This window comes from Entelurus aequoreus, linkage group LG08, assembly GCF_033978785.1.
Source record: "Entelurus aequoreus isolate RoL-2023_Sb linkage group LG08, RoL_Eaeq_v1.1, whole genome shotgun sequence".
NCBI classification, from domain to species: domain Eukaryota; kingdom Metazoa; phylum Chordata; class Actinopteri; order Syngnathiformes; family Syngnathidae; genus Entelurus; species Entelurus aequoreus.
In genome coordinates this window covers 49,279,311-49,303,636 of record NC_084738.1, presented here as the reverse complement: position 1 = coordinate 49,303,636, position 24,326 = coordinate 49,279,311, and the positions used below count along the sequence as shown (strand labels likewise).

At 39.4% G+C, this 24,326-nt stretch overlaps 1 protein-coding gene across 1 annotated transcript in view; it reads left to right on the top strand.

Annotated features, from left to right (window-relative positions):
- LOC133656399 (polycystin-1-like) overlaps positions 1–20,948 on the top strand; it is a 57,163-nt gene extending 36,215 nt beyond the window's left edge. Inside the window, exons 28-42 of the mRNA XM_062057485.1 lie at positions 1,145–1,288; positions 2,284–2,626; positions 2,711–2,825; positions 2,899–3,113; positions 3,233–3,435; positions 3,511–3,708; positions 5,962–6,116; positions 10,074–10,274; positions 10,365–10,533; positions 10,616–10,798; positions 12,329–12,433; positions 12,527–12,661; positions 12,736–12,938; positions 15,600–15,711; positions 19,111–20,948. Coding sequence (XP_061913469.1) covers positions 1,145–1,288; positions 2,284–2,626; positions 2,711–2,825; positions 2,899–3,113; positions 3,233–3,435; positions 3,511–3,708; positions 5,962–6,116; positions 10,074–10,274; positions 10,365–10,533; positions 10,616–10,798; positions 12,329–12,433; positions 12,527–12,661; positions 12,736–12,938; positions 15,600–15,711; positions 19,111–19,944 — 3,315 coding nt within the window. The 3' untranslated portion in view covers positions 19,945–20,948. The remainder of the gene's footprint in view (positions 1–1,144; positions 1,289–2,283; positions 2,627–2,710; positions 2,826–2,898; positions 3,114–3,232; positions 3,436–3,510; positions 3,709–5,961; positions 6,117–10,073; positions 10,275–10,364; positions 10,534–10,615; positions 10,799–12,328; positions 12,434–12,526; positions 12,662–12,735; positions 12,939–15,599; positions 15,712–19,110) is intronic.
- Positions 20,949–24,326: the final 3,378 nt, after the last annotated feature.

Here is a 24,326-nt window from a genome sequence, read left to right as displayed (position 1 = left end):
ATTAATAAAAGGACCCTGTATGGGCCCTAAATCAGACCATATATGTTATCAATTTGTACAAAATTCTGAATTGAATTGATAATCTTTCCCAAATTTGAATTTCTTCCAATGAATTTGAATTGAATTTGAATTGAATGTGAATTGAGGCAGCGATGAGGTTGCGACTTGTCCAGGGTGTACCCCGCCTTCCGCCCGAATGCACCTGGGATAGGTTCCAGCACCCCCTGCGACCCCGAAAGGGACAAGCGGTCAAAAATGGATGGAATCATTGAAGGAATTTGAACAGAAATTCCATCTCCCATGTCATTTGATACAGTATTTCAGAATCAGCTAATCCCACATGTCTCAACCGGTTCAATTGTTTCACAGTCAAAACGCTCAACACATTAAGGACATTTTACACTCTCTGTGCTGTCATGCTACAGTAGGGAATACATGATAAATGATAAATGGGTTATACTTGTATAGCGCTTTTCTACCTTCAAGGTACTCAAAGCGCTTTGACAGTATTTCCACATTCACCCATTCACACACACATTCACACACTGATGGCGGGAGCTGCCGTGCAAGGCGCTAACCAGCAGCCATCAGGAGCAAGGGTGAAGTGTCTTGCCTAAGGACACAACGGACGTGACTAGGATGGTAGAAGGTGGGGATTGAACCCCAGTAACCAGCAACCTTCCGATTGCTGGCACGGCCACTCTACCAACTTTGCCACGCCGTGGGATTCATATGGTCCCATTCCTGGGTGGATCTCGCCTGAGAGGAAGAGAGGGGGGGTTAACCATTTTGCAATGCAGTCTGATGAAAATTATGGAAAGCGCCACTCTACATAGCAACTGACGCTGTGGTCAAAGTTAGAATTGCCAAAAAACACATTTTAAGATATTGAATACTCCAATGCCATCATTTCTATCTAGTTGTTAATGGACTACTCATCTGTCAGCATACAAATGTATTTCCCATTGATTTAAAATACACAATATTAACTTTGTGTGTGTGTGTGTGTGTGTGTGTGTGTGTGTGTGTGTGTGTGTGTGTGAGTGTGTGTGTGTGTGTGTGTGTGTGTGTGTGTGTGTGTGTGTGTGTGTGTGTGTGTGTGTGTGTGTGTGTGTGTGTGTGTGTGCGTGTAAATGTAACACAGGTTATCGTGGACATGTCAGTTCCTCCATCACCGGTTTGTCATTCTGTGGAGATGGACGTCTACCTCGGTCAATCAGCGCTATCAGGCCCGTCTTTCCTATCTCTGTCTGAATCCTCCAGCCAAGTCAGAGACAGTCCCTCATCCGTAAGAGTACATACACACAAACACGCGCACACACAGTAATTGTCTTGCTCTTTCAGTCTGTCATATATATATATATACACAGAGTCTCTGCAGGTCATTAAAAAGCATAAAAAATTAATAAATGGATAATGAGAAAATTAAGGCCTTAGATGGCATTAAAAAACATTAAATACAAGGTCCAGAGGCCTTAAAAGTGTTCATACAATTGCAATTGGCAACAAAAATGACAACGAAACAAACCACCTGATCGAGTTTTTCCATTTGGAGAAAAACTGCACTTCAAGATGTCCAATAATTTATTGAAATGTATTTTTTGCTCACAAACATTGAGTCCATTTTATTTTGATATTTGTTGACCTATTTAGGATAATTACCATAAGTTATTGACCTTCCAATTACAATGGTAAATGTAGAGGTTGCCCTCTAGTGGGTTCTCCTGACCACCACACACTGGCACGAGAGCCCGGTATTCAAGATTCAACAACGTTTTATTGAGTCCACGCTTCAGCAATCGCACTCGACTTTTCAGCCCCAGTCTCTCCTGCTGCTCTGCTCTGCTCTTTAGCGTGTGTCTCGCTCTGTTCTCCAGCGTGTCTCTCTCTCGCTCCAACTCCAACCCCTGTATCTCGGCCCTGCTGCTGCTAATAAGCATGGCAGGTGATTGTATGATCAGTCCCAGCTGGGTAATCCAATCACCTGCCAGCTGTGCTTCGAGGCTGGTCCTTACACAACCCGCTCCGCGGCAGGCCCGCAGACCACGCCCCCCTCCACAGTAATAAAATGTTTTATTATTATACATTATGATTACATTGGTGCTTAATTCGGCCACAAAAAATTGTAAACTTGTCAACTATACAACATTATCGTTGTCAAATGATTACAATTTTGTCCATACAGACAATTGTGTATAGTAATGATCTGCAGTAGGACATCATTTAGATTTGCTGATACCTGCAGAAACTCTGATAATAGTACTATCTGTGTTAATCCTACAGTTAATGGAGAGCAACGCCTTTGACTCCAGCATCCTGGACTTCTGGGCTGTCTCTGGTTTGGTGCCTCAGACGGACGCTGCAGTTCACGGAGAGAACCATGCTTCCTGGACGTCATGTGACAGCCTGCTTAAAGAGTCTGACGCCCCCGACCTCTGTGAAGCCTCGCTTGATGTGTTTCCAACTCGCCAGCTAAGGAGGAAAAAGGCTCACTTGCAGCTTCACCTGACCTCGTCTGACCCCCCTGCTACCAAACACACTCATTCATCCCTGCCTGCACAGGACCAGCATATTATTTCTGTGAATGCTCACAACCGCAATATTAAGACATTTTTTACTCTGTCCGGTAGGACGGCGTTCACTAAAATCACAAACCAGATTTGATTCAATAACTCAAAGAATGCTCTGACTATATTGTTTATGCTTTCAGAGGAGAACCTGCTGATGTCAATAGAAGAAGCAAAAGAAGACACTTCATGTTTGTCCAAAAACAACTCAGACAGCGGCAGGGACTCCCCTACAACCGCGTCTTCAATCTCAAACACGTAGGTCAGGGTTCTGTTCAGAATTAAAGTGCAGAGTCATGCATCCTTATTTGGGATTCCTGCCCTTTCTTAGTCAGAGCACCTCATGCAGCAGCTGGTCAGACCACACTGAGGATAAAAGCCTTCACGAGGCAGAGTTCCTCAAGTTCGGTCCACATGCTTGTCCCTCCCCGTTTGAGAACAAACTCTACAAATGTCCGTCTGTACAGTCTGTTTACTCGGTGGCCAGTACCTTCCTGCCGAGTCCGTCTCCAGACTCGACAAGATCCTCCTCCACCACACGCATCGGTACGACAATTGGGTTTGACTATCCAAAAGGGATGTCAAATTGCAAAGTTGGCAAAACAAAAGTACAAACTGCGTTGAAATACTAACTGATCCACCACTACACCCTCTGACCTCCTTAGGCATTGCTCGAACTCGACCCAGCCAGCTCTTACCTCCCTGGGTGCTGTGCGTGATCTACCCCGTTGTGGCCGTGCTGATCGGATCCTGCCTAGCTCTTGTCGGAACCTACGGCAGCCTCTTCTCCAGAACCGTCGTCCTCATGTGGCTGATATCGGCATTGTCTGCCTTCCTCACCTCTGCTGTCCTGCTGGAACCTCTCAAAGTCTCTTCAAACACCTCACCTACTGGCCATACCTCATTGAGCTTTGGTGTAATACTCTTGTATTATCTTGCTCAGGTGTGCACGCAGGCCTTGATCTACACCATAGTTTGGCGGCCTGTGGATCCAGAGGTTGAGGACCAGCTGGCCCAGGAGACCACAGTGGTGAAGGCATCCGGAGAACACAGTGGGAAGGTTCAACCACCATGTGGCTACGGCCTGCTCCAAGCTAAGGAGGAGGCTCGTAAAGTCCGTGCCCTGAGGTCACTCATGAGGGTGAGAATCAAAGCAACCTTTCTGACCATTATTGCAGTTCATATTTATCTTAACTGCACTGTAAAATAATTACCGTAAAAATGACGGCAAGCTATTGTTAAAGAGCAACAGTAAAGCACTGTAAAATCAAAAATAGTTTATCACAGCAGTAAATGCAGTGGATTCCTGCAAGCCAAGAAACAGTAGATAACCTAAATTATTGAGGTTATAATACGTAGAAAACACATGACTTTACTGTGTAAATAATGAAAAGTTGTACAATGCATTTGCAAATGTAATGTTACAAGCATGCAAATACTCTAAAATATACGGTGTTACTCTGTCTAAATTAATGTTTTTGCAGATTGTACATTTCAATTTACAGCATAACTAAATTTTTTAGGGGTTTGTGTTAAAGCATTAGCCTAGTTACCTTTTGGCTATCATGTTTTCTTATATGTGCTTCATTGCAAACTGCATCGAAATGAACTGCGCTGTGTGTTTAAGTGTGCTGGAACTGGTTGCAAGCAGCTATTTAACAGATACGCAGCATTTAAGGCTCATTTTTTAATAGCTCACTTGAAGGAACATGTTGCGGAAAGCCATGTTGCGAGTTGTCCAGTGAAAGGTTGTACAAATACTTTCAAGTTAAAATCCTCACGTACCGCTCACATATCTTGGAAATACAGGCATTTTGAAGGTACCGTATTTTCCGCACCATAAGCCGCACCTAAAAACCACAATTTTTCTCAAAAGCTGACAGTGCGGCTAATAACCCGGTGCGCCTTATATATGGATTAATATTAATATTTATTTTCATAAAGTTTAGGTCTCGCAACTACGGTAAACAGCCGCCATCTTTTTTCCCCGTAGAAGAGGAAGCGCTTCTTCTTCTACGGTAAGCAACCGCCCCCATAGAAGAGGAAGCGCTTCTTCTTCTACTGTAAGCAACCGCCAAGGTGAGCACCCGCCCCCGTAGAAGAAGAAGCGCGCGGATATTACGTTTCATTTCATTTGTGTGTTTCTGTAAAGACCACAAAATGTTGATATTCATGTGAACCGCACTGTGGATACAACGGGAACACGTACGGTGAATATTCGCACCACAGGGAATGAGAAGTCGTCCTTCACTGTGGTTCTAGCTTGCCATGCTAACGGCCAGAAACTTCCACCCATGGTGATATTCAAAAGGAAGACCTTGCCAAAAGAGAACTTTCCAGCCGGCGTCATCATAAAAGCTAACTCGAAGGGATGGATGGATGAAGAAAAAATGAGCGAAGAGACCGGGTGACTTTTTTCACGCAGCTCCGTCCCTGTTGATCTATAACTGCATGCGCGTCCACATCACAGATGGTGTCAAAAAACAAGTGAAGCACACCGAAGAAGAATAATTCGAGGGATTTGTGGATGAGTAATAACTTCCGAAAGTGAGCTTTAAATGTTTATTTTGTGTGTTGTGTGACACTAACGTATGAGCAACGTTGAGTTATTGATGTTGCTATTTTTGTGATTGCACATTTGCACATTACATTTTGGGAGTGAACAGAGTTGTTAGAACGCTGGTTTGTAATATATTATTAAAGTTTGACTGACCTATCTGACTGTTTTTTTGACATTCCCTTTAGCGTAGCGTGGGTGCGGCTAATAACACGGGGCGGCTAATAGGTAAACAAAGTTTTGAAATATGCCATTCATTGAAGGTGCGGCTTACAACACGGGGCGGCTTATGGTGCGGAAAATACGGTACTAGTATTGATTACAGGACAGCACGATAACATAGTGGTTAGTGCTCATGCCGAACAGTGCAAGGGGTCTTTCTGTGTAGAGTTTGCATGTTCTCCTTGTGTCTGCGTGGGTTCTCTCCAGGTAGTGCAGCTTCCTCACACTTCCAAAGACATGCACTTGGTAATAGGCAACACTGTCATTTTTATTTTATTTTATTTTATTTTTTTAAATTTATTATTTTAGCAACACTAAAATTGGCCCTAATTTGTTTCCCGGTGAATTCCTGGCAAACACTCCTGCCAGTATAAGTTGTATAGGTTTTTTGTAAACAGGTTACCAATAGACCAGTTTTTTTCATAGTAATTTACCGTAAGCAAAAACAATTATTAACTGTAAAATTACCAGATTCAACATCATCATACTGTGTAATGTCCTATACATCGTAACTGAATTTTTTACGGTGAATTGCTGGCAACCACAGCTGCCGTTATTTTACTGTAAATTGTGCAGATTTTTTTTTACAATGTGTTTTTTGTATTGTCTCCAAAGCACTGTGTGTACCAGCTGCTGTTTTTTTTGCTGGTGCTCATGATGAACTATCAGGATAACATGGAACAAAGACAGGGGAGGTTGTTGCACTCCGCTGTGAGACGCCAATTTCTCACTGCTCCCTTGGGGGTGCCCAATCTCACATCCGTCGCAAGGTGAGCATTTTCACTACAACATACAACAGAGGTGTCCAACTTTTTCATCCAATGGCGGCATATTAAGAAATCAGAGCATGCTGAGAACAAAGCATTGTGTTTTTTGTTATTAGTATCAACATTTTAGCCTTTACTCTTTACATTGTGCCATTATGAGCTATGTTCCCCAATTTTTTAATAAATAAAAAAAATTCTGCAAAAAAACAAACTGAAAATACAGTTGCATTCCTGTAGTAATTACAGATAGACTTCCAAGTGATTTGTAAAATGCTAAAATGCCTATTTGTGGCAGCTTTTTCAGAAAGTTGGGGCAAAAGTTGTGAGGCCTTTTCTTTATAAAAATTGGTCATCAATTGTTTAGTTGTTCCATGTAATCCTAACCTCAAAAACATACATTCAATGTACAAACATACATATACACATACTGTACATATACAAGTACATATACATACATACACTCATGCATATAATCATGTTTAAAGCATATATTAACATTTTTGCCCTATGGGAAACTGACAAAGCGTCACCTATTGTTACTATAACAATCTACAAGGTTAATATAGTTGCCTTCTCTTTCTTTCGCTCCATTTATTTGCTTGATTTTGTATTTCAAGTTATCATTACATATATGTGTTGTTGCATTTGAACAATTGTATGGTTGATAATATAGGTAATTATTGTTATTATTCATTACCAATAGTGCTATTTCTATTGGTATTTGTATTGCCCCATTTGTAGTGTAATGATGCTCATTGTCATTTCTGTATTATTATTTATTTCACTAACTGCTTCTTTGCTATCACTTTCAGCGTCATATCTGTACATATCCTATTTGCTGATGTTGTTCTGTTGTGGTTGTTATTGTTGTGTTTGCTGTTGTTGTTGTCTCTCTGTCTTAGCCCCCTCTTGTCCCCGCAATTTCCCCCTCTGTCTTCCTTTATTTCTCTTTCTATCCCCTCCTGCTCCCGCCCGGTTGCACCAAATAATAATATAAATTAATTTAATAAAGTCAAATACAAATAAGGCAACAAGAGACGTATCCCAAACTTTTCTTTTGTAAAGTAAAGTAAATTTGTACAGCCGATATGGGCATCTACATCAATTATATGATTTGCCTGAGTAGCTGGACAAGACATTAAAAAACTAAACCAAATAAACCCACAGGATTTCAACAAAAGTTGAAAACCAAACTAATGTACGGTTATCTTTTATTATAAAAGATAACAGTAAAAATAGTTATAAGAAACACCACTAAATGTTTCCTTATTGCCTGCTGCCTGCTCTGTCGTCCACAAGTTGCAGACATTCTAGGTGTATGTTTTACGCTTGAAAAATGTTTGTTCACCTTAAACATTCATTTATGTTCCAACACATTTCTTGCCGCAAAGAAAGCTTAGCGCTGTTGACGGGAATCTGAAGCAATGATGCCGATTGACCAAATACGTGCGGGGAAGTTGCAAGTGTCGTGCGAAATTTTGTATCCCTGAAATATTTTGTATCCCCTACCGCGGGAGTGCGCATGCGGGCGGAGCTCTGGGCTGTAACAAGACAAAATGTAACAAGACTTAGAGGGCTCATGTCAGCTCAAGACTTAGAAAAACTTGTACATGCCTTTATTACCAGTAGGCTGGACTATTGTAATGGTCTCCTTGCAGGTCTTCCCAAAAAAACTGTCAGGCAGCTACAGCTTGTTCAGAACGCTGCTGCTAGAGTTCTAACAAAGACCAAAAAATGTGAGCACATTACACCAATTGTTAAATCCTTACATTGGCTTCCTGTACATCAGAGAATTGATTTCAAAATCCTCTGCTCACATATAAATCACTACATGGTCTAGGGCCGGAGTATATCACTGATATGCTCCCACTATATAAGCCCTCTAGATCACTAAGATCTTCTAAGACCAATCTGTTAGTGGTTCCCAGAGTAAACTCAAATCAAGGGAGAGCATCATTCAGTCACTATGCAACAAATAGCTGGAATAAACTTCCTGAAGATGTCAGACTTTCCCCAACTCTGACTACTTTTAAAACTAGACTGAAAACTTTTATGTTCACTTTAGCTTTCAGCTAAATCTTTTAACTTTTAACGTCCGCACTGTTTTTATTTTTGTTGTCTGCATTTTAATTTTGCTTTTATTTTCTTTCATTTCAATTTGTTGTCTGTGAAGCACTTTGAGTCTGCCTTGTGTATGAAAAGTGCTGTACAAATAAAGTTGCCTTGCCTTGCCTTGCCTTGTTCAGACAGCGGCAGCACTTCCGTGTTATTAGCGATGTCAATGATTATAAATATTATGTATCCTACCCTAACTAATTTTTTTTGTGATTAATAACATGAGTCCAAATTCACAAGTTTTGTTGTTGATGATGCTAAGTATCTACAGAATAAAACACATGTTAGTACATCAATTGAGGAAAATAGATGGGGGGACACATTGAATGGCAGCACAGAAATATGCTAAAGTATTATGTATCCTCTACTACCTTTTTTTGTAATTAATAAAATGAGTCCAAATTCACAAGTTTTGTACAATGCCAAGTCTGTACATATAATCCACATGATGTTGGCACATACTGGGGACGTACGTGTGACACATATTTTCTGGTATAAAATATGTGGGTTTTTATGGGGGGGGGGGGGGGTTTAACATGGAATTGAGTCTACACTGTACTGTTTGTTCCCATTATATTACTGTTATTGTATAATCTATCAGAAGATGAAATCAACAATAAACCAAATTACAGGACATTATTCATGTATTGGCAGAAATTAGCAGGATGACCAACCGCTCTGCAGCATGACACGTATACAATAGAGAAGCTTGTGCAGCGATGTAAGTACTAGTACAGCACGTCATGTATGGATGATCAAAAGCATTTATTCGGGTAGGAATGTCACATGTTACACCAACAACATTTTTGACAATCAAAGCATGATCGTAATAGTCCACATTTTGTATCATTGACATCGCCGGAAGTGCTGCCGCTGTCTGAACAAGGCACAGAGCTCAGCCCCCATGCGCGCTTCCGCGACAGGGGACACAAAATATTTCAAATATTTTGCACGATAGTCGCGAGGTCGCGCACATAACTCACATAAATTGGTTGAGTTAGCATGAATCGGCACAAGACGTCCTGGAGGCACTGCTTAGTGGTGCATTGATGCTCAGCTGAGTTTGTCCTTTCTCTCATTAACCATGCCTACTTCCACAGTCTTAAAATCATGCTATTTAAACACCGCAAGTTCTTAAAAGGGAATAATATTACAATGTATTTTGAAGGCAGAATGTTTCATATAGCTTTTATATTGGAGCTGACTGTATTACTTTGCGCAGGTATACCTTTTTAAGTATTTTATATGTCAATCAATCAATCAATCAATCAATGTTTATTTATATAGTCCTAAATCACAAGTGTCTCAAAGGGCTGCACAAGCCACAACGACATCCTCGGTACAGAGCCCACATAAGGGCAAGGAAAAACTCACCCCAGTGGGACGTCAATGTGAATGACTATGAGAAACCTTGGAGAGGACCGCATATGTGGGTAAACCCCCCCTCCCCCCCTCCCTCCCTCTAGGGGAGACCGAAAGCAATGGATGTCGAGTGGGTCTGACATAATATTGTGAAAGTCCAGTCCATAGTGGATCCAACATAATAGTGAGAGTCCAGTCCATAGTGGGGCCAGCAGGAACCATCCCGAGCGGAGACGGGTCAGCAGCGCAGAGATGTCCCCAACCGATGCACAGGCGAGCGGTCCACCCCGGGTCCAGACTCTGCACAGCCAGCACTTCATCCATGGCCACCGGACCTGTGTAGTTTATGTCTTCATACTTCATGCAATCTTGCAAAAACCTCTTCATATTCTCACTACATACACACAAAATAAGCCAATGAGCTGGTCTTGTTTCATGACCTCTTACTTTGTAAATTTTTTAATCGATCCCACTTTGTCACAGCTGGTTAGATGCAGAGCAGTGGATGAACACCACCTTGGTGAACCACGTGCACCACAACCCTTTGCTGCGCCTCGTTGGTTCGCCTCGGCTCCAGTACGCGTACACACCGGGATGGGCAGAGGTTATCATTTTGGGAAACAGCAGTGTGGTGACACAACGGGTTCTGGCTGACCTTCACATGCGAGGCTTTTACACTAAAAAGTAAGTGGATTTACTACGCCTTCTCTAAACAACACTATATTTATGTACAGTGTTTGACATTTGATGCTGGTTTATTTTTCGTACCTTCAGGTTCAAAACTATCTCTTTGGATTTCACACAATACCACAGAGAGTCTGGTTTATTTCTCTGTGTGTCCGTTCAACTCGATCGGACACAAAGAGTCACTTCCTCCCTTTCCATTCATCCACTCCTCGTCCCGTCATCCCATAAAGGCTTGGACCTTCATCTGGTTCTGACGGTAAACCCCCACCTTGCTACATCGACTTCATAACCAATTCAAATTAATCAAGGTAATACGACATCCGGGCTTCCCCTCACAGGTTCTCCTTCTCAGTTCTGCTCTCCTCATCTTGTTTGGGGAAGTGTGGTCCATGGCTACTGAGCGTGCTCAGTATCTGTGCGAAGGCAAACACTGGCTACAGCTGCTTCTGGCGACATTGTCACTGGCGACGAGTGTTCTCCAACTCTGCTTTCTGTCTCAGGTCACGTCTTGTGTTTCCCAGGTATTAAAGTGCCTCAAAGTTTGTGGACACAAGTATTGAGCTGCAACTTACTTGGACATGGTCTTTTTGGAAGGCCCTTTTCTGTTGCTACATGATTTATAAAAAGATGATTGTATGAGTTTGCTGTAGAACCCTGCCTTCAAGCCTACCTAGCACCTTTGGATTGGATTAAAACAGAAATGGGCAGCCGATCAGACACTTGCTCAGGTCCTTTTTTCCGGATAAATGGGAAAAAAAATCCCACATTCCAAATTTTCTGGAATAAAGTTATTTCTAGAACAACAAATACTGTTGTAGCAACGACTCAATTATACTCAAAGAATAACCCAATATATTTGCAAAGATTGTATTTTCTGACGTAGTTAACAGATGTCCCAAATCTTTTGTTCATGTTGTTTCTCCAAGTTACAGTAAAAACTTCTAAGTCTTTCTAATTTGCATCATAGCTTTTTATTTCCAGTAAAAGTAGAGATGTCGGCCGATAAATGTATTAAAATGTAATATCGGAAAATATCTGTATCGTTTTTTTTTATTATCGGTATCGTTTTATATATATTTTTTTAAATTAAATCGACATAAAAAACACAAGATACACTTACAATTAGTGTACCAACCCAAAAAACCTCCCTCCCCCTATTACACTCATTCACACTTATTCACACAAAAGGGTTGTTTCTTTCTGTTATTAATATTCTGGTTCCTACATTATATATCAATATATATCAATACAGTCTGCAAGGGATACAGTCCCTAAGCAAACATGATTGTGCGGGCTGCTGGTCCACTAATAGTACTAACCTTTAACAGTTAATTTTACTCATTTTCATTAATTACTCATTTCTATGTAACTTTTTTTATATTGTTTTACTTTCTTTTTTATTCAAGAATTTTTTTAAAATGATTTTAACTTATTTTATTGTATAAATTATTTTAAAAAGGACCTTATCTTCACCATACCTGGTTGTCCAAATTAGGCATAATAATGTGTTAATTCCACGACTTTATATATCGGTATCGGTTGATATCGGTATCAGTTGATATCGGTATCTGTAATTAAAGAGTTGGACAATATCGTAATATCGGATATCGGCAAAAAGCCATTATCGGACATCCCTAATTAAAAGACCTAAAAAAAAAGTAATCTGAGAAATACGTCCAGGGTAAAGTTGGTAAAAATAAATATATACTTTGACCATGGACATAATTTGGGGGAGGACAGGTGGGACATCTCCCCTGCAGTTTTTGTTCTGTGCATTTTTTAATGTGAACAAATAATGTTCCGCTATTGAATGGAGACAAGTCAAACACTAGCGCCAGACGGAAAATGGATTGCATTTCTAGAGCGGCCTTCTTGCCAATGTGAGAATGATTGACAGCATACCGCAGCTGACCAATCAGCAAACACTGCCATACTCAACATACTGTGTATACAGAGAGAACAGGGCCTGTTTAAACTTGACAGTAATCAACCATGCCCACTTGTAGAATGTGCGTACTGTAACGTGCATCTGATCATCCATCATGATTTAGCTGCGGTCCCAACCAGACAGCTTCATTAACTTCCATGGCCCTGCTCTGCTGACTCGGAGGTCTTCCCAATGTGCGGCTATCTTGCTCACTCTTCTGGTTTTAAAGGTAACGTCCAGCTGCAGTTCCCCATTACGCAAAACAATACTTCCGCTTTGCATTTTATCTTGAAACACACACTTCCATTGCTTTTTGTGCCAGCTGTTGGGAACCTTGAGATTTGTTCAGCGGTGGGTCATGATCATCAGAGTCCTGCAGAGAGCTTGGAAGGAGTTGTGGGTCTTAAAAATCCTCTTGCTGCTATTGATGCTGTTCTGTACACACCTCAGCAGTACGGTAAAAAAAAATGATGAATGAAATGATCGAGCTATCAGTCAATCGCATTTGACATTTCTGTGCTATGTTTTCAGCTCTTCTCACGCTCAGTGGATGGGTTTCTGTCCATGCATCAGGCTTTGGTGTCATTGCTGTCCATTATGCGTGGCCGGATCAGCCTCCAAAGATTATGTATAGTCCACCCAGTCCTCGGGCCCCTCTATGGCCTATTGGTAATGGGGGCTGGTGTTTGGCTTTTGGCCAAACTCTTTGGGGCTGTACTCATCTGTGCATACAGGTACTTACACTTACCCATGAAATAACTCATCTGCATTTGACTTTAGGATTGGTATGTACTACTACCCTTCAAACAAATAGTCTATAAACTGGATTTAAGTTGACCAAAAGTGGCAAACGCACAGCAACGTCCAAACACAGCCCATCCATCCATCCATTTTCTACCGCTTGTCCCCCAAAATATTTTGTGTCCCTATCTCAGCTGCATTCGGGCGGAAGGCTGGGTACACCCTTAACAAGTCGCCACCTCATCGCAGGGCCAACCCAGATTCCGAACTAACAAAGGTCTTAACTCATTCTCTTTCTATGCCACATCAATGTGGAATGCGCTCCCAACAGGTATAAAAGAAAGGGCATCTCTATCCTCCTTCAAAACCGCAATAAAAGTTCACCTCCAGGCAGCTACAACCCTAAACTAACACCCTCCCCGGATTGCTAATAATCAAATGTAAACAATCAAATGCAGATACTTTTTCTTTTTCTTATGCCTTCTGATCTCTCTCTCTCTCTCTCTCTCTCTCTCTCTCTCTCTCTCTCTCTCTCTCTCTCTCTCTCTCTCTCTCTCTCTCTATGTCCACTACTTGATGTCCATATCCTCCCCCCGCCCCTCCACACCCCTGATTGTAAATAATGTAAATAATTCAATGTGATTATCTTATGTGATGACTGTATTATGATGATAGTATATATGATAGTATATATCTGTATCATGAATCAATTTAAGTGGACCCCGACTTAAACAAGTTGAAAAATTTATTCGGGTGTTACCATTTAGTGGTCAATTGTACGGAATATGTACTTCACTGTGCAACCTACTAATAAAAGTATCACTCAATCAATCAATCAACACAGATAGACAGACAACATTCACACTCACATTCACACACTAGGGCCAATTTAGTGTTGCCAATCAACCTATCCCCAGGTGCATGTCTTTGGAGGTGGGAGGAAGCCGGAGTACCCGGAGGGAACCCACGCAGTCACGGGGAGAACATACAAACTCCACACAGAAAGCTCCCGAGCCCGGGATTTAACTCAGGACCTTCGTATTGCGAGACACATGCACTAACCCCTGTGACACCGTGCTGCCCTACAAACACAGCAATTATCGAAAAAGACAGAGACACCAAAAAACACATGAAACAGGAAAATGCCGCCAATTAAAAGTGCGGCAGTCACACAAACGCTGCAAAATCAAAAACAAAACCTAAAGAAAATTATTGCAAATGCCAAAAAACACACAAACCCCCCAAAACAACTGCATGAGTGAAATTCTGCAAGAGTTCATGGAACCAAGGGAGGTAGTCAGGCTACCAGGGGCACCAGATCTGAGGGATATCTCTCTTCAAAGACATTAGTTACTGTGTTAAAAACAGGAGCAAAACAATTGCCTGTAAAAATTGGTTACTATATAATACCTCAAATTATGGCCAAGTGTTTAACAAAGACATAAAACTTTCTTGCGGGCATGCTGCTCACGACTTTAAAGGCAGATATCCCTCAGCTCTGACACCCATAGTTGCCTGTTTGTGGTTTCAGATCATTTCTTTGGAACGTTTGGATGTACCTGTATGTTTGTCCCCGTCGGCCACTGCATGGTTTTATTCATTTTCATGGTGACTCCAGGAAATATACTTATGTAAAAGAATGTCCAAAGTCTGACCCAGATCTAGCTTTTTATTGCATGCGGCATATTCTAAAAATATAATTAAACTAACACAAAAAAAGTTCAAATGCTAAATATTTGGCGCCTTTTATACAAAACTGATATATAAGCATACAGTACCCTGACCGATATTAGAATGGTTTAAGATGTATATTACCAGTAGCATAAATAAATAAAATTTCCCCCAGCTTTTGTGGTCTATATCATCTGCGGACCAGCCTGGACACCTCTTATTTTGCTTTTGTGTTGATTTGTTTATCTTCTGATAAACCCTCAATTGTGTGTTCACTCCTGTTATAAATAATAAATGATAAATGGGTTATACTTGTATAGCGCTTTTCTACCTTCAAGGTACTCAAAGCGCTTTGACAGTATTTCCACATTCACCCATTCACACACACATTCACACACTGATGGCGGGAGCTGCCATGCAAAGCGCTAACCAGCACCCATCAGGAGCAAGGGTGAAGTGTCTTGCCCAAGGACACAGCGGACGTGACTAGGATGGTAGAAGGTGGGGATTGAACCCCAGTAACCAGCAACCCTCCGATTGCTGGCACGGCCACTCTACCAACTTCGCCACGCCACGCCGTCCCCTGTTGACTTTTTAACATGTGTACAACACTGTAGATTAGAAAACTATTGTTTTTAAAGAGCATTTTCTATTGCACTTTTGAAGCATTTTCTATCTGTTAAGACTTTTTTTGTAAATTACATTTCTGGAAAAAAGGCCATTTTTGTGATGTTGTCTCAAATTTCTGCAACTGTTCAGGCAAACACAAGTCATTTTCTGCAACATAGAAACATACTTTTTAACTGCTCATCCCAACAATCAAACAGTAGAAGCAAATAAGGAATGCAAAACATAAACAATCAAACCAACAAGGTGATTGCCAGAGCTGTAAGATTTACAACAACAACAACAAACTTTCATGCTGTTCCTGTGATGTACTAACAAGATATGCTCATTCTTGGCTTTCATTCTATGTTATTTAGGGCTGAAAAAGCAGACATTTATCGTCCATCAACAGAACCTCAAGATTATGAGATGGTTGAGTTCTTTATCAAGAGACTGAAGCTTTGGATTGGGCTTACAAAGGCGAAAGAAGTGAGTGTATTGCAATCCAGAACCTTGCTAATTGCAGACGTTACTGTATGTTCCGAAACAGCGTAAAAAAACTAAAATAATAGACGCACACATAAAAAATGTATATTTCTGACACTGTAAGCCCTATAATATGCCTCATGCACATATTGTATTGTATTAAACACATACATTGTGGAATGTATAGATGATTACCACTAACAAATAGTAGTGAAAAATGATAGCTAACAGATTTAATTTTAACAAATTAAAAGTGCTACAATTTACATAAACATTACAGGATGAAACATTATGCAAAAACACACACAAGCTTCAAAGTGAAATGTTTTACGGAATCAAACGATGATGGAAGCTCTCCTCCAATGTCGCCTCTTTAAAATCAACACTGATTACATGTTGTAATTACGATCATACTTGAAACCTCGCTGCAAGTTTGGAGGTCACATAACATAGTTGACGGTGAAACGCTAGTGCTGCCACAGCCACACAGTGCACCGCCGTTTTACACTACCATTACGTATATATGCCATATTATTATGCTGTACATTTTGGGACTGATATACTACAATCCAAGTAACAAGACAGTGCTAAATAGCGTGTGCAAACTATATAAAATTGCATTTACTGTTAGTGGGTGTGTTGCGTCTGGTCTATAAAGACTGCGTGATTGATAAGAGGTGCAAAAAAAAGACTCACAATGGAGATATTAATTTCTCTCCACATTCATGTTATCACGCTCTCCAACATGTGGTGTTTTGCAACGTTGTTGAACAAGCAGTACACAAACATAATATGTACCACCCTTTTAGCAATATAGAATCGCAATCTACAAAACAAAACAGATTTTTAGCACGCAGAAGGTGCGTTTTTGGAGGCGCTGCGGTGTTGTGATGGTGCATCTGCTTCCAGACGCAAGCAAATGCATATTGAAAGATACATTATAATAATATATCCTGTAAACAAACATCATTAAAAAAACGCCCACATTTTTTAAACAAATAAAATTAGTTTGTTGTAATCAGCCCATAAGACATCTAGCATTCCATCCATCCATTCTACCGCTTGTCCCTTTAGCACCCCCCGCGACATCTAACATTATACATTGATATTGCTAAAAAGACAATATGTCTAATACCTTATTTTCCGGACTATAGAGCGCACCTGTATATAAGCCTAACCCAAAAATTTTGGAATAAATAAATATTTGCCATTTATTAGCCACACTGGACTATAGGCCGCAGATATATACGTTATGAAATGAGTTATTTACACAGAAAGATTAAGTAAATGTTTGTTTACATATCTTAATTGTTTCCAAAAGGTGCCAGTAATACGGCAGTAAAACGGTTGATCAAACAAAACAGAAGTCATCGTCATGGACCCACTAGTTGCGGTAGCTAGCTCTCCAATCAGCTAAATGGACTCAAAATGTCCACGGTGACATATTGGTGAATTTACTGAGGAATTTGTGAAACTGAAACAATACAAAAGGAACGCCATTGTAAGTCAATAATACTAACACAGACTCTTGTAAACGTGTTCGCATATTAGCTAATGCTAATGACGCTCGCGTGACTGTATTAGGATAGCACATACAAATAAAACACTACTATCAACGTGACGGTATAGTAAGTATGAATTGTTTTAGTTATATTGTAAAATTGACAAGCATTGCTTGGAGTGATGAATGAAGAAACCATACAAGTAGATGCGCTATGGATGACTAGTAGACGGAACGGCACTTGTACTCTACGGTTTATGACAATGAACAGAAAGAAATACTGTACATGTGCAACTCGCCTGCAGTGAGCAAACTCGTTTAAAAGATGGCGCAAAAGCACAAACAATAACACACCTTTTCAGTCTCTGTGGTTGTTTTATAAAAACTATGTGTTGTATACAAAACATTATGGTTGTTAGTGAATACAAATCCATCAATTTGCTGCACTATTTTATAAGCTGCTGGGTTCAAAGCGTAGGAAAAAAGTAGCTGCTTACAGTCCGGAAAATACAGTAGTTTTATTTTTGACAGTCTAATTATGTTCACACACACACAGCCGTGTGTATTCTCTTCCTCTCAATTGTCTCTTTTGCAGCGGAATCGTCCTCCTTCTCACAGCCTTTTCAAGCCTGCTAAATATTGACAACAAAACAATATTTACTCATTTTTTATAATTATATTCAACCTACTTACAGTTATCAATCTTATCAAATGATATGAAACCATGTGTTGATCACAAACATTATTATTTATTTAACACTTAAGCTTTGTTCAGGCTGATGAGAAAAATGAGTACTAACCAACTATACCGCATAGGAAGGGACCCATAAATAACTGACCAAAAATACATTTACATACCATTATGTTGTGCTAAAATAAACCAAATTATGTTTCTTGACTAAACTGTCAATAGAATTAAAATGCTAATTAAAATACAACTTCACCACTTTAGTCATATTTTTTGCGCTTAAGAAACTCTATGACTTTAGCTCCAGACTTCGGTTGAATCACAACGGAGTAAAACTGCGACCGACATGGACCACAGCTGGGAAAAAGCTATTTAATGGCGGCCCTCTATGATTAAGAAACACTGATTTAGGAGACACAAACATCAGTGCACAAACTTAGTAAATTTAGCTTTGCATGCACTATGAAGTTTGCATGTGTTTTAATACTCGCAAACTTTTAATAGATCAGGCCCCTAATATGTTACTATCACATATGTAATTTTTTGCGAATAGGCGAGGATTCACTGGATAAATCTAATGTATCCCCTAAAACATGTGAATCACTTCATGTAAATCAGGTGTGTCAAACTCATTTTAGATCGGGGGCCACATGGATAAAAATCTCCTCTCAAGTGGGCGGCACTGGTAAAATCACAGCACAATAACTTAAAAATAAAGACAACTTCTGATAGTTTTCTTTGTTTAAAAATAGAACAAGCACATTCTGAAAATGTACAAATCATAATGTTGGGTTTTTTTACACTTACATGTTGCGGTTAATAGTATTTTATCTTTATTTGTCGTTATTTACACTTTCTGAATAAATTATGTGATAATGTTCATCAGTCAACTCATTGGTGTTAATTGTCAATCTATCAAGATAAAAAAATTATATCAAAATCAAATTACAGGATGTTATTTATGTAGTTTGATCATTTTCCCTCGACTGATGTACTAACATCATGTGGTTTATTTTGTACATATGTAGCATCATCTACAAAGATACAAATAATTGCTATTGCGACATCCAGTGGACACATTTAGAACAGCAGTTTTTTTCATTCAAAAAACTTAGCAAACTCATCCCGCGGGCCGGATAAAACCTGATTCGGCCCTCGGGCCGTACGTTTGACACCCCTGATGTAAATAGTGCTTGTTTCTTTTCCGTTCCAGTTCAGGCACAGGGTGAAGTTTGAAGGCATGGACGTTCCTCCTTCCAGGGCTTCCCAAGAATCCCGTCTCTCCTCTCTGTTTTCCTCCCCTCCGTCTTCTCACTTGCTGCGCTCGTCTCATTCCTTTTCTTCTCCTCGTCCGCTGTCATCATCGCTTTCTACCATGTCTGAAGACTCATCAATTTCTGAGCAAGGCTTTGACGTCCAGCCCTTCCTGGACCACCTGCTGCCATGCGTCAACGCCCTGCTGTCTCAGTTTGACCGCGTCACCCAGATAACTGAGGATGTTAACAACCTGGAGACTGAACTTGAGGAGGCTCTGACCAAGAGAAAGGAACATAAGATCAACAAGGAGAGAATTAATGACCAATTCCAAAAATCAGCAAATCCAAAGGACCAGGAGGGTGACAGAAGGACGAAGGAAGTGAGACGCAGGAGGACAGGTCTGCTTTACCCTAATCCACAAAAATCCCTTTCAACCATATTGCCTTTCGCGCCTTCCACAATCCACTCCTCTCACGTGTTCCCCCGCACACGCAGCTCACACTCCGAGTGTGAATCAATGCGTTTCCAGTATCACGTGTGCTGCGAGACATCAGAAGCAAGTAAGCCTCCCGCTGAAAGCTCTGGTGTGGTCAGGTCCCCTAAAAGGAGAGCATGGCATTCCGGGAGCTCTCACTCGGCAGATGCTGCTCAAAGGTTGTGGCAAAAACAAGGTGGAGTCGCCTTCGCCTTCATCAGACCAAAGAGTGAAGAGGGCGTACTGAGACGTATCAGTGACGGGGCCCCAAAAAAGAGGAAGGCTTGGATCGCTGAAGAACCAGAGGTGAAGTAAGCATTTGTGATCTTTGTTAACTTCGCATGGCTTCAAGAGGACTTCCGACAAGTTTTAGAAAGGGTCTTTATCCAAATCCAGAGGACACATTGGAATTATTAATGTCTATTTTCTTGTATGTTTGTTTGGATCTTCTTCAAATTTTGTGTGTTCCTATACAATAAGAGTCATTGACATTCAGAAAACAGTTAAAAATGTTACAGAGTTTGAGCAGACCTCATTTTTGGAATGTGATCCAAAAAACAACTGGAAGATGCTGGGTAGGATACATTGCATTAATTAATTTTAGTTTTGCATGCAGTCCTAATTGCGTTTAGCAAAATGGTAATGGGAATGGGTTATCCATCCATCCATCCATCCATTTTCTACCGCTTATTCCCTTCGGGGTTGTGGGGGACACTGGAACCTATCTCAGCTACAATCGGGTGGAAGGTGGGGTACACCCTGGACAAGTCGCCACCTCGTCACAGGGCCAACACAGATAGACAGACAACATCCACATTCACATTTGCACACTAGGGACCATTCAGTGTTGCCAAACAACCTATCCCCAGGTGCATGTTTTTGGAGGTGGGAGGACCCGGAGGGAACCCTGGGTTAGTTCATCTAAAACATGCTGAATTAAGTTACATTAAGAAATGTCTTATGTTTACATTTGCACAATTCAACATGTCCGAAAAGAAATAGGAAGAAGCAGAGCTTAGCCTTGTCTGATATAGTTTTGAAAACAACCTGATAGTTTGTTTACTGCCTGTGTTCTTGTGCGTAACATGTTCACATATTACCGTGTTCTAATAAGGAAAGGAAACAGGAACGTTTGATAGTAAAATTAATCGTCGGCATTGAAATTAATATGTACAGCAGTAAAAACTGTTTGCTTGTTAGCAATGGTTATTAAAGTTCAACACTTACTTTTCCATATACCCATGCATACAGTTTAACGCTGACAAAACACAGGCACTTTTCAGCAGAATAAAGACATGAGATCACATGGTCTCGAATGAGAACAAAAATGAGCTTTTTTTTTTCTTGTCACTTCCCATACATATTTATTAAAGGCCTACTGAAACCCACTACTACCGACCACGCAGTCTGATAGTTTATATATCAATGATGAAATCTTAACATTGCAACACATGCCAATACGGCCGGGTTAAATTATAAAGTGCAATTTTAAATTTCCCGCCACACTTCCGGTTGAAAACGTTTATGTATGATGACGTATGTGCGTGACGTCAATGGTTGGTACGGAAGTATTCGGACCCATTGAATCCAATACAAAACGCTCTGTTTTCATCCCAAAATTCCACAGTATTCTGGACATCTGTTTTGGTGAATCTTTTGCAATTTGTTTAATGAACAATGGAGACTGCAAAGAAGAAAGCTGTAGGTGGGATCGGTGTATTAGCGGCGGACTACAGCAACACAACCAGGAGGACTTTGAGTTGGATAGCAGACGCGCTACCGTGAGTACAGCTTTGGCTTACAAACATTTGATCGCTTGCCCGTACGTGCGTGTCGCTATGTGCATGTCACGTACGTAACTTTGGGTAAATATATGTTTCTTGCCGACTCTGATGGCGGCCGGGGTGTCGTCGAAAGCTACAACGCCCGCCACCGTCCCGTAGCTAAGTTAGCGTCAATGGCGTGGTTAGCAACAGCATTGTTAAGCTTCGCCAAGCTGGAAATTATTAACCGTGTATTTACATGTCCATGGTTTAATAGTATTGTTGATCTTCTGTCTATCCTTCCAGTCAGGGGTTTATTTATTTTGTTTCTATCTGCATTTGAGCCCGATGCTATCACGTTAGCTCAGTAGCTAAAGAGCTTCGCCGATGTATTGTCGTGGAGATAAAAGTCACTGTGAATGTCCATTTTGCGTTCTCGACTCTCATTTTCAAGAGGATATAGTATCCGAGGTGGTTTAAAATACAAATCCGTGATCCACAATAGAAAAAGGAGAAAGTGTGGAATCCAATGAACCCTTGTACCTAAGTTACGGTCAGAGCAAAAAAAGATACGTCCTGCACTGCACTCTAGTCCTTCACTCTCATGTTCCTCATCCACAAATCTTTCATCCTCGCTCAAATTAATTGGGTAATCATCGCTTTCTCGGTCCGAATCGCTCTCGCTGCTGGTGTAAACAATGTGGAAATGTGAGGAGCCCTTCAACCTGCGACGTCACGCTACTTCCGGTACAGGCAAGGCTTTTTTTATCAGCGACCAAAAGTTGTGAAATTTATCGTCGTTGTTCTCTACTAAATCCTTTCAGCAAAAATATGGCAATATCACGAAATGATCAAGTATGACACATAGAATGGATTTGCTATCCCCGTTTAAATAAAAACATTTCCTTTCAGTAGGCCTTTAAGGGCTTGGTATTAAAATGTATTAATATTGGAAAACTAAGTATAGTCAGGCCAGACTGAAAATAAACAACATATATATAAAATAATATGTATTACAAGAATAAAGGAATTCAATTTAATTTATGAAAAATACGTTTTTACAATGTCCTTTTCATCCTTCCAATAACTGCTTGTCCAAGTTGACTTACATGACTTATGCAGATACGGTTTTAAATTCACAATTATAATGAACCCACATAGAAAGCCTGTGGGTGATATTGACATGCTGACGATTGGGTCACGGTGCAGCTATGTTATTCCTGCAATAGATTTATTTTTCATGTAAAATTGTGAAGTACACCTATTTTCTTCAAATGTAAAAAAAAAAAAAAAAAAAAAAAATTCCCACTTTGGGCCTCCAGAACAGGGGGCGTGAAACTCATTTTCACCATGGGCCACGTCACAATTACAGCTGCCCTCAGAGGGGCACTTGTATTTGGTAAACTATATAAATGTATAATGGCTTCATTAAATTATTATACAATTGCCCCTTCATTTGCTTATTATCATTGTTTACCAACAAACTGATGGAAAACTTGACAAGCAGATATTAAAGTTGAAGGATTCATATGGCCCCATTCTTGGGTGGATCTTGCGTGAGAGGAAGGGGGAGTTAATCATTTTGCAATGCAGTCTGCTGAAAATGATGGAAAGTGCTGCGCTACATAGCAACCGACACTATGGTCAAAGTTGAAATTGCCACAAAACACATTTTAAGATATTGAACACTCTACTGCCATCTGGCAGCTAAAGTGGATAGTGCACGGCCCAAATGTGTCAGGTTTCATGTGTCAGGTGAGCCGCGTAGAACGGAGCCATATGAATACCCTTACTACTGTACTGTAGAATTAATTCAAAAAAGGTTTCGATTACAAAGACAAAACTTGGTATAATATGTTGCATTTAAAAATGACTTAAAAACATCTGTTGTTAAAATTGAAATACAGGAATCTAGGAACGATGAATTGCCTTATGGACAAACTTTATTTCCAGCCCTTAGCGGGACACATACAATGTTGATGTGGTCGTCCAAATGTGGCCTCCAGGCCTTGAGTTTAAAACCTATGTATGTGTGTATATATATATATATATATATATATATATATATATATATATATATATATATATATATATATATATATATATATATATATGTGTGTGTGTATATATATATATATATATATATATATATATATATATATATATATATATATATATATATATATATATATATATATGTATATGTATATGTATATATATATATATATATATATATATATATATATATATATGTATATGTATATGTATATATATATATATATATATATATATATATATATATATATATATATATATATACATATACATGTATATGTATATATTTATATGTATATATATATATATAAATATATATATATATATATATATATATATATATATATATATATATATATATATATATATATATATATATATATATATATATATATATATATATATATATATATATATACATGTATATGTATATATATATATATATATATATATATATATATATATATATATATACATATATATGTATATGTATGTATATGTATATGTATATATATATTTATGTATATGTATATATATGTATATGTTTATGTGTATATATATATATATATATATATATATATATATATATATATATATATATATATATATATATATATATATATGTATATATATATATATATATATATATATATATATATATATATATATATATATATATATATATATATGTATTTATCAATCAATCAATCAATGTTTATTTATATAGCCCTAAATCACAAGTGTCTCAAAGGGCTGTACAAGCCACAACGACATCCTCGGTACAGAGCCCACATACGGGCAAGGAAAACATTTATATATGCACTACCGTTGAAAAGTTTGGGGTCACATTGAAATGTCCTTATTTTTTAAGGAAAAGCA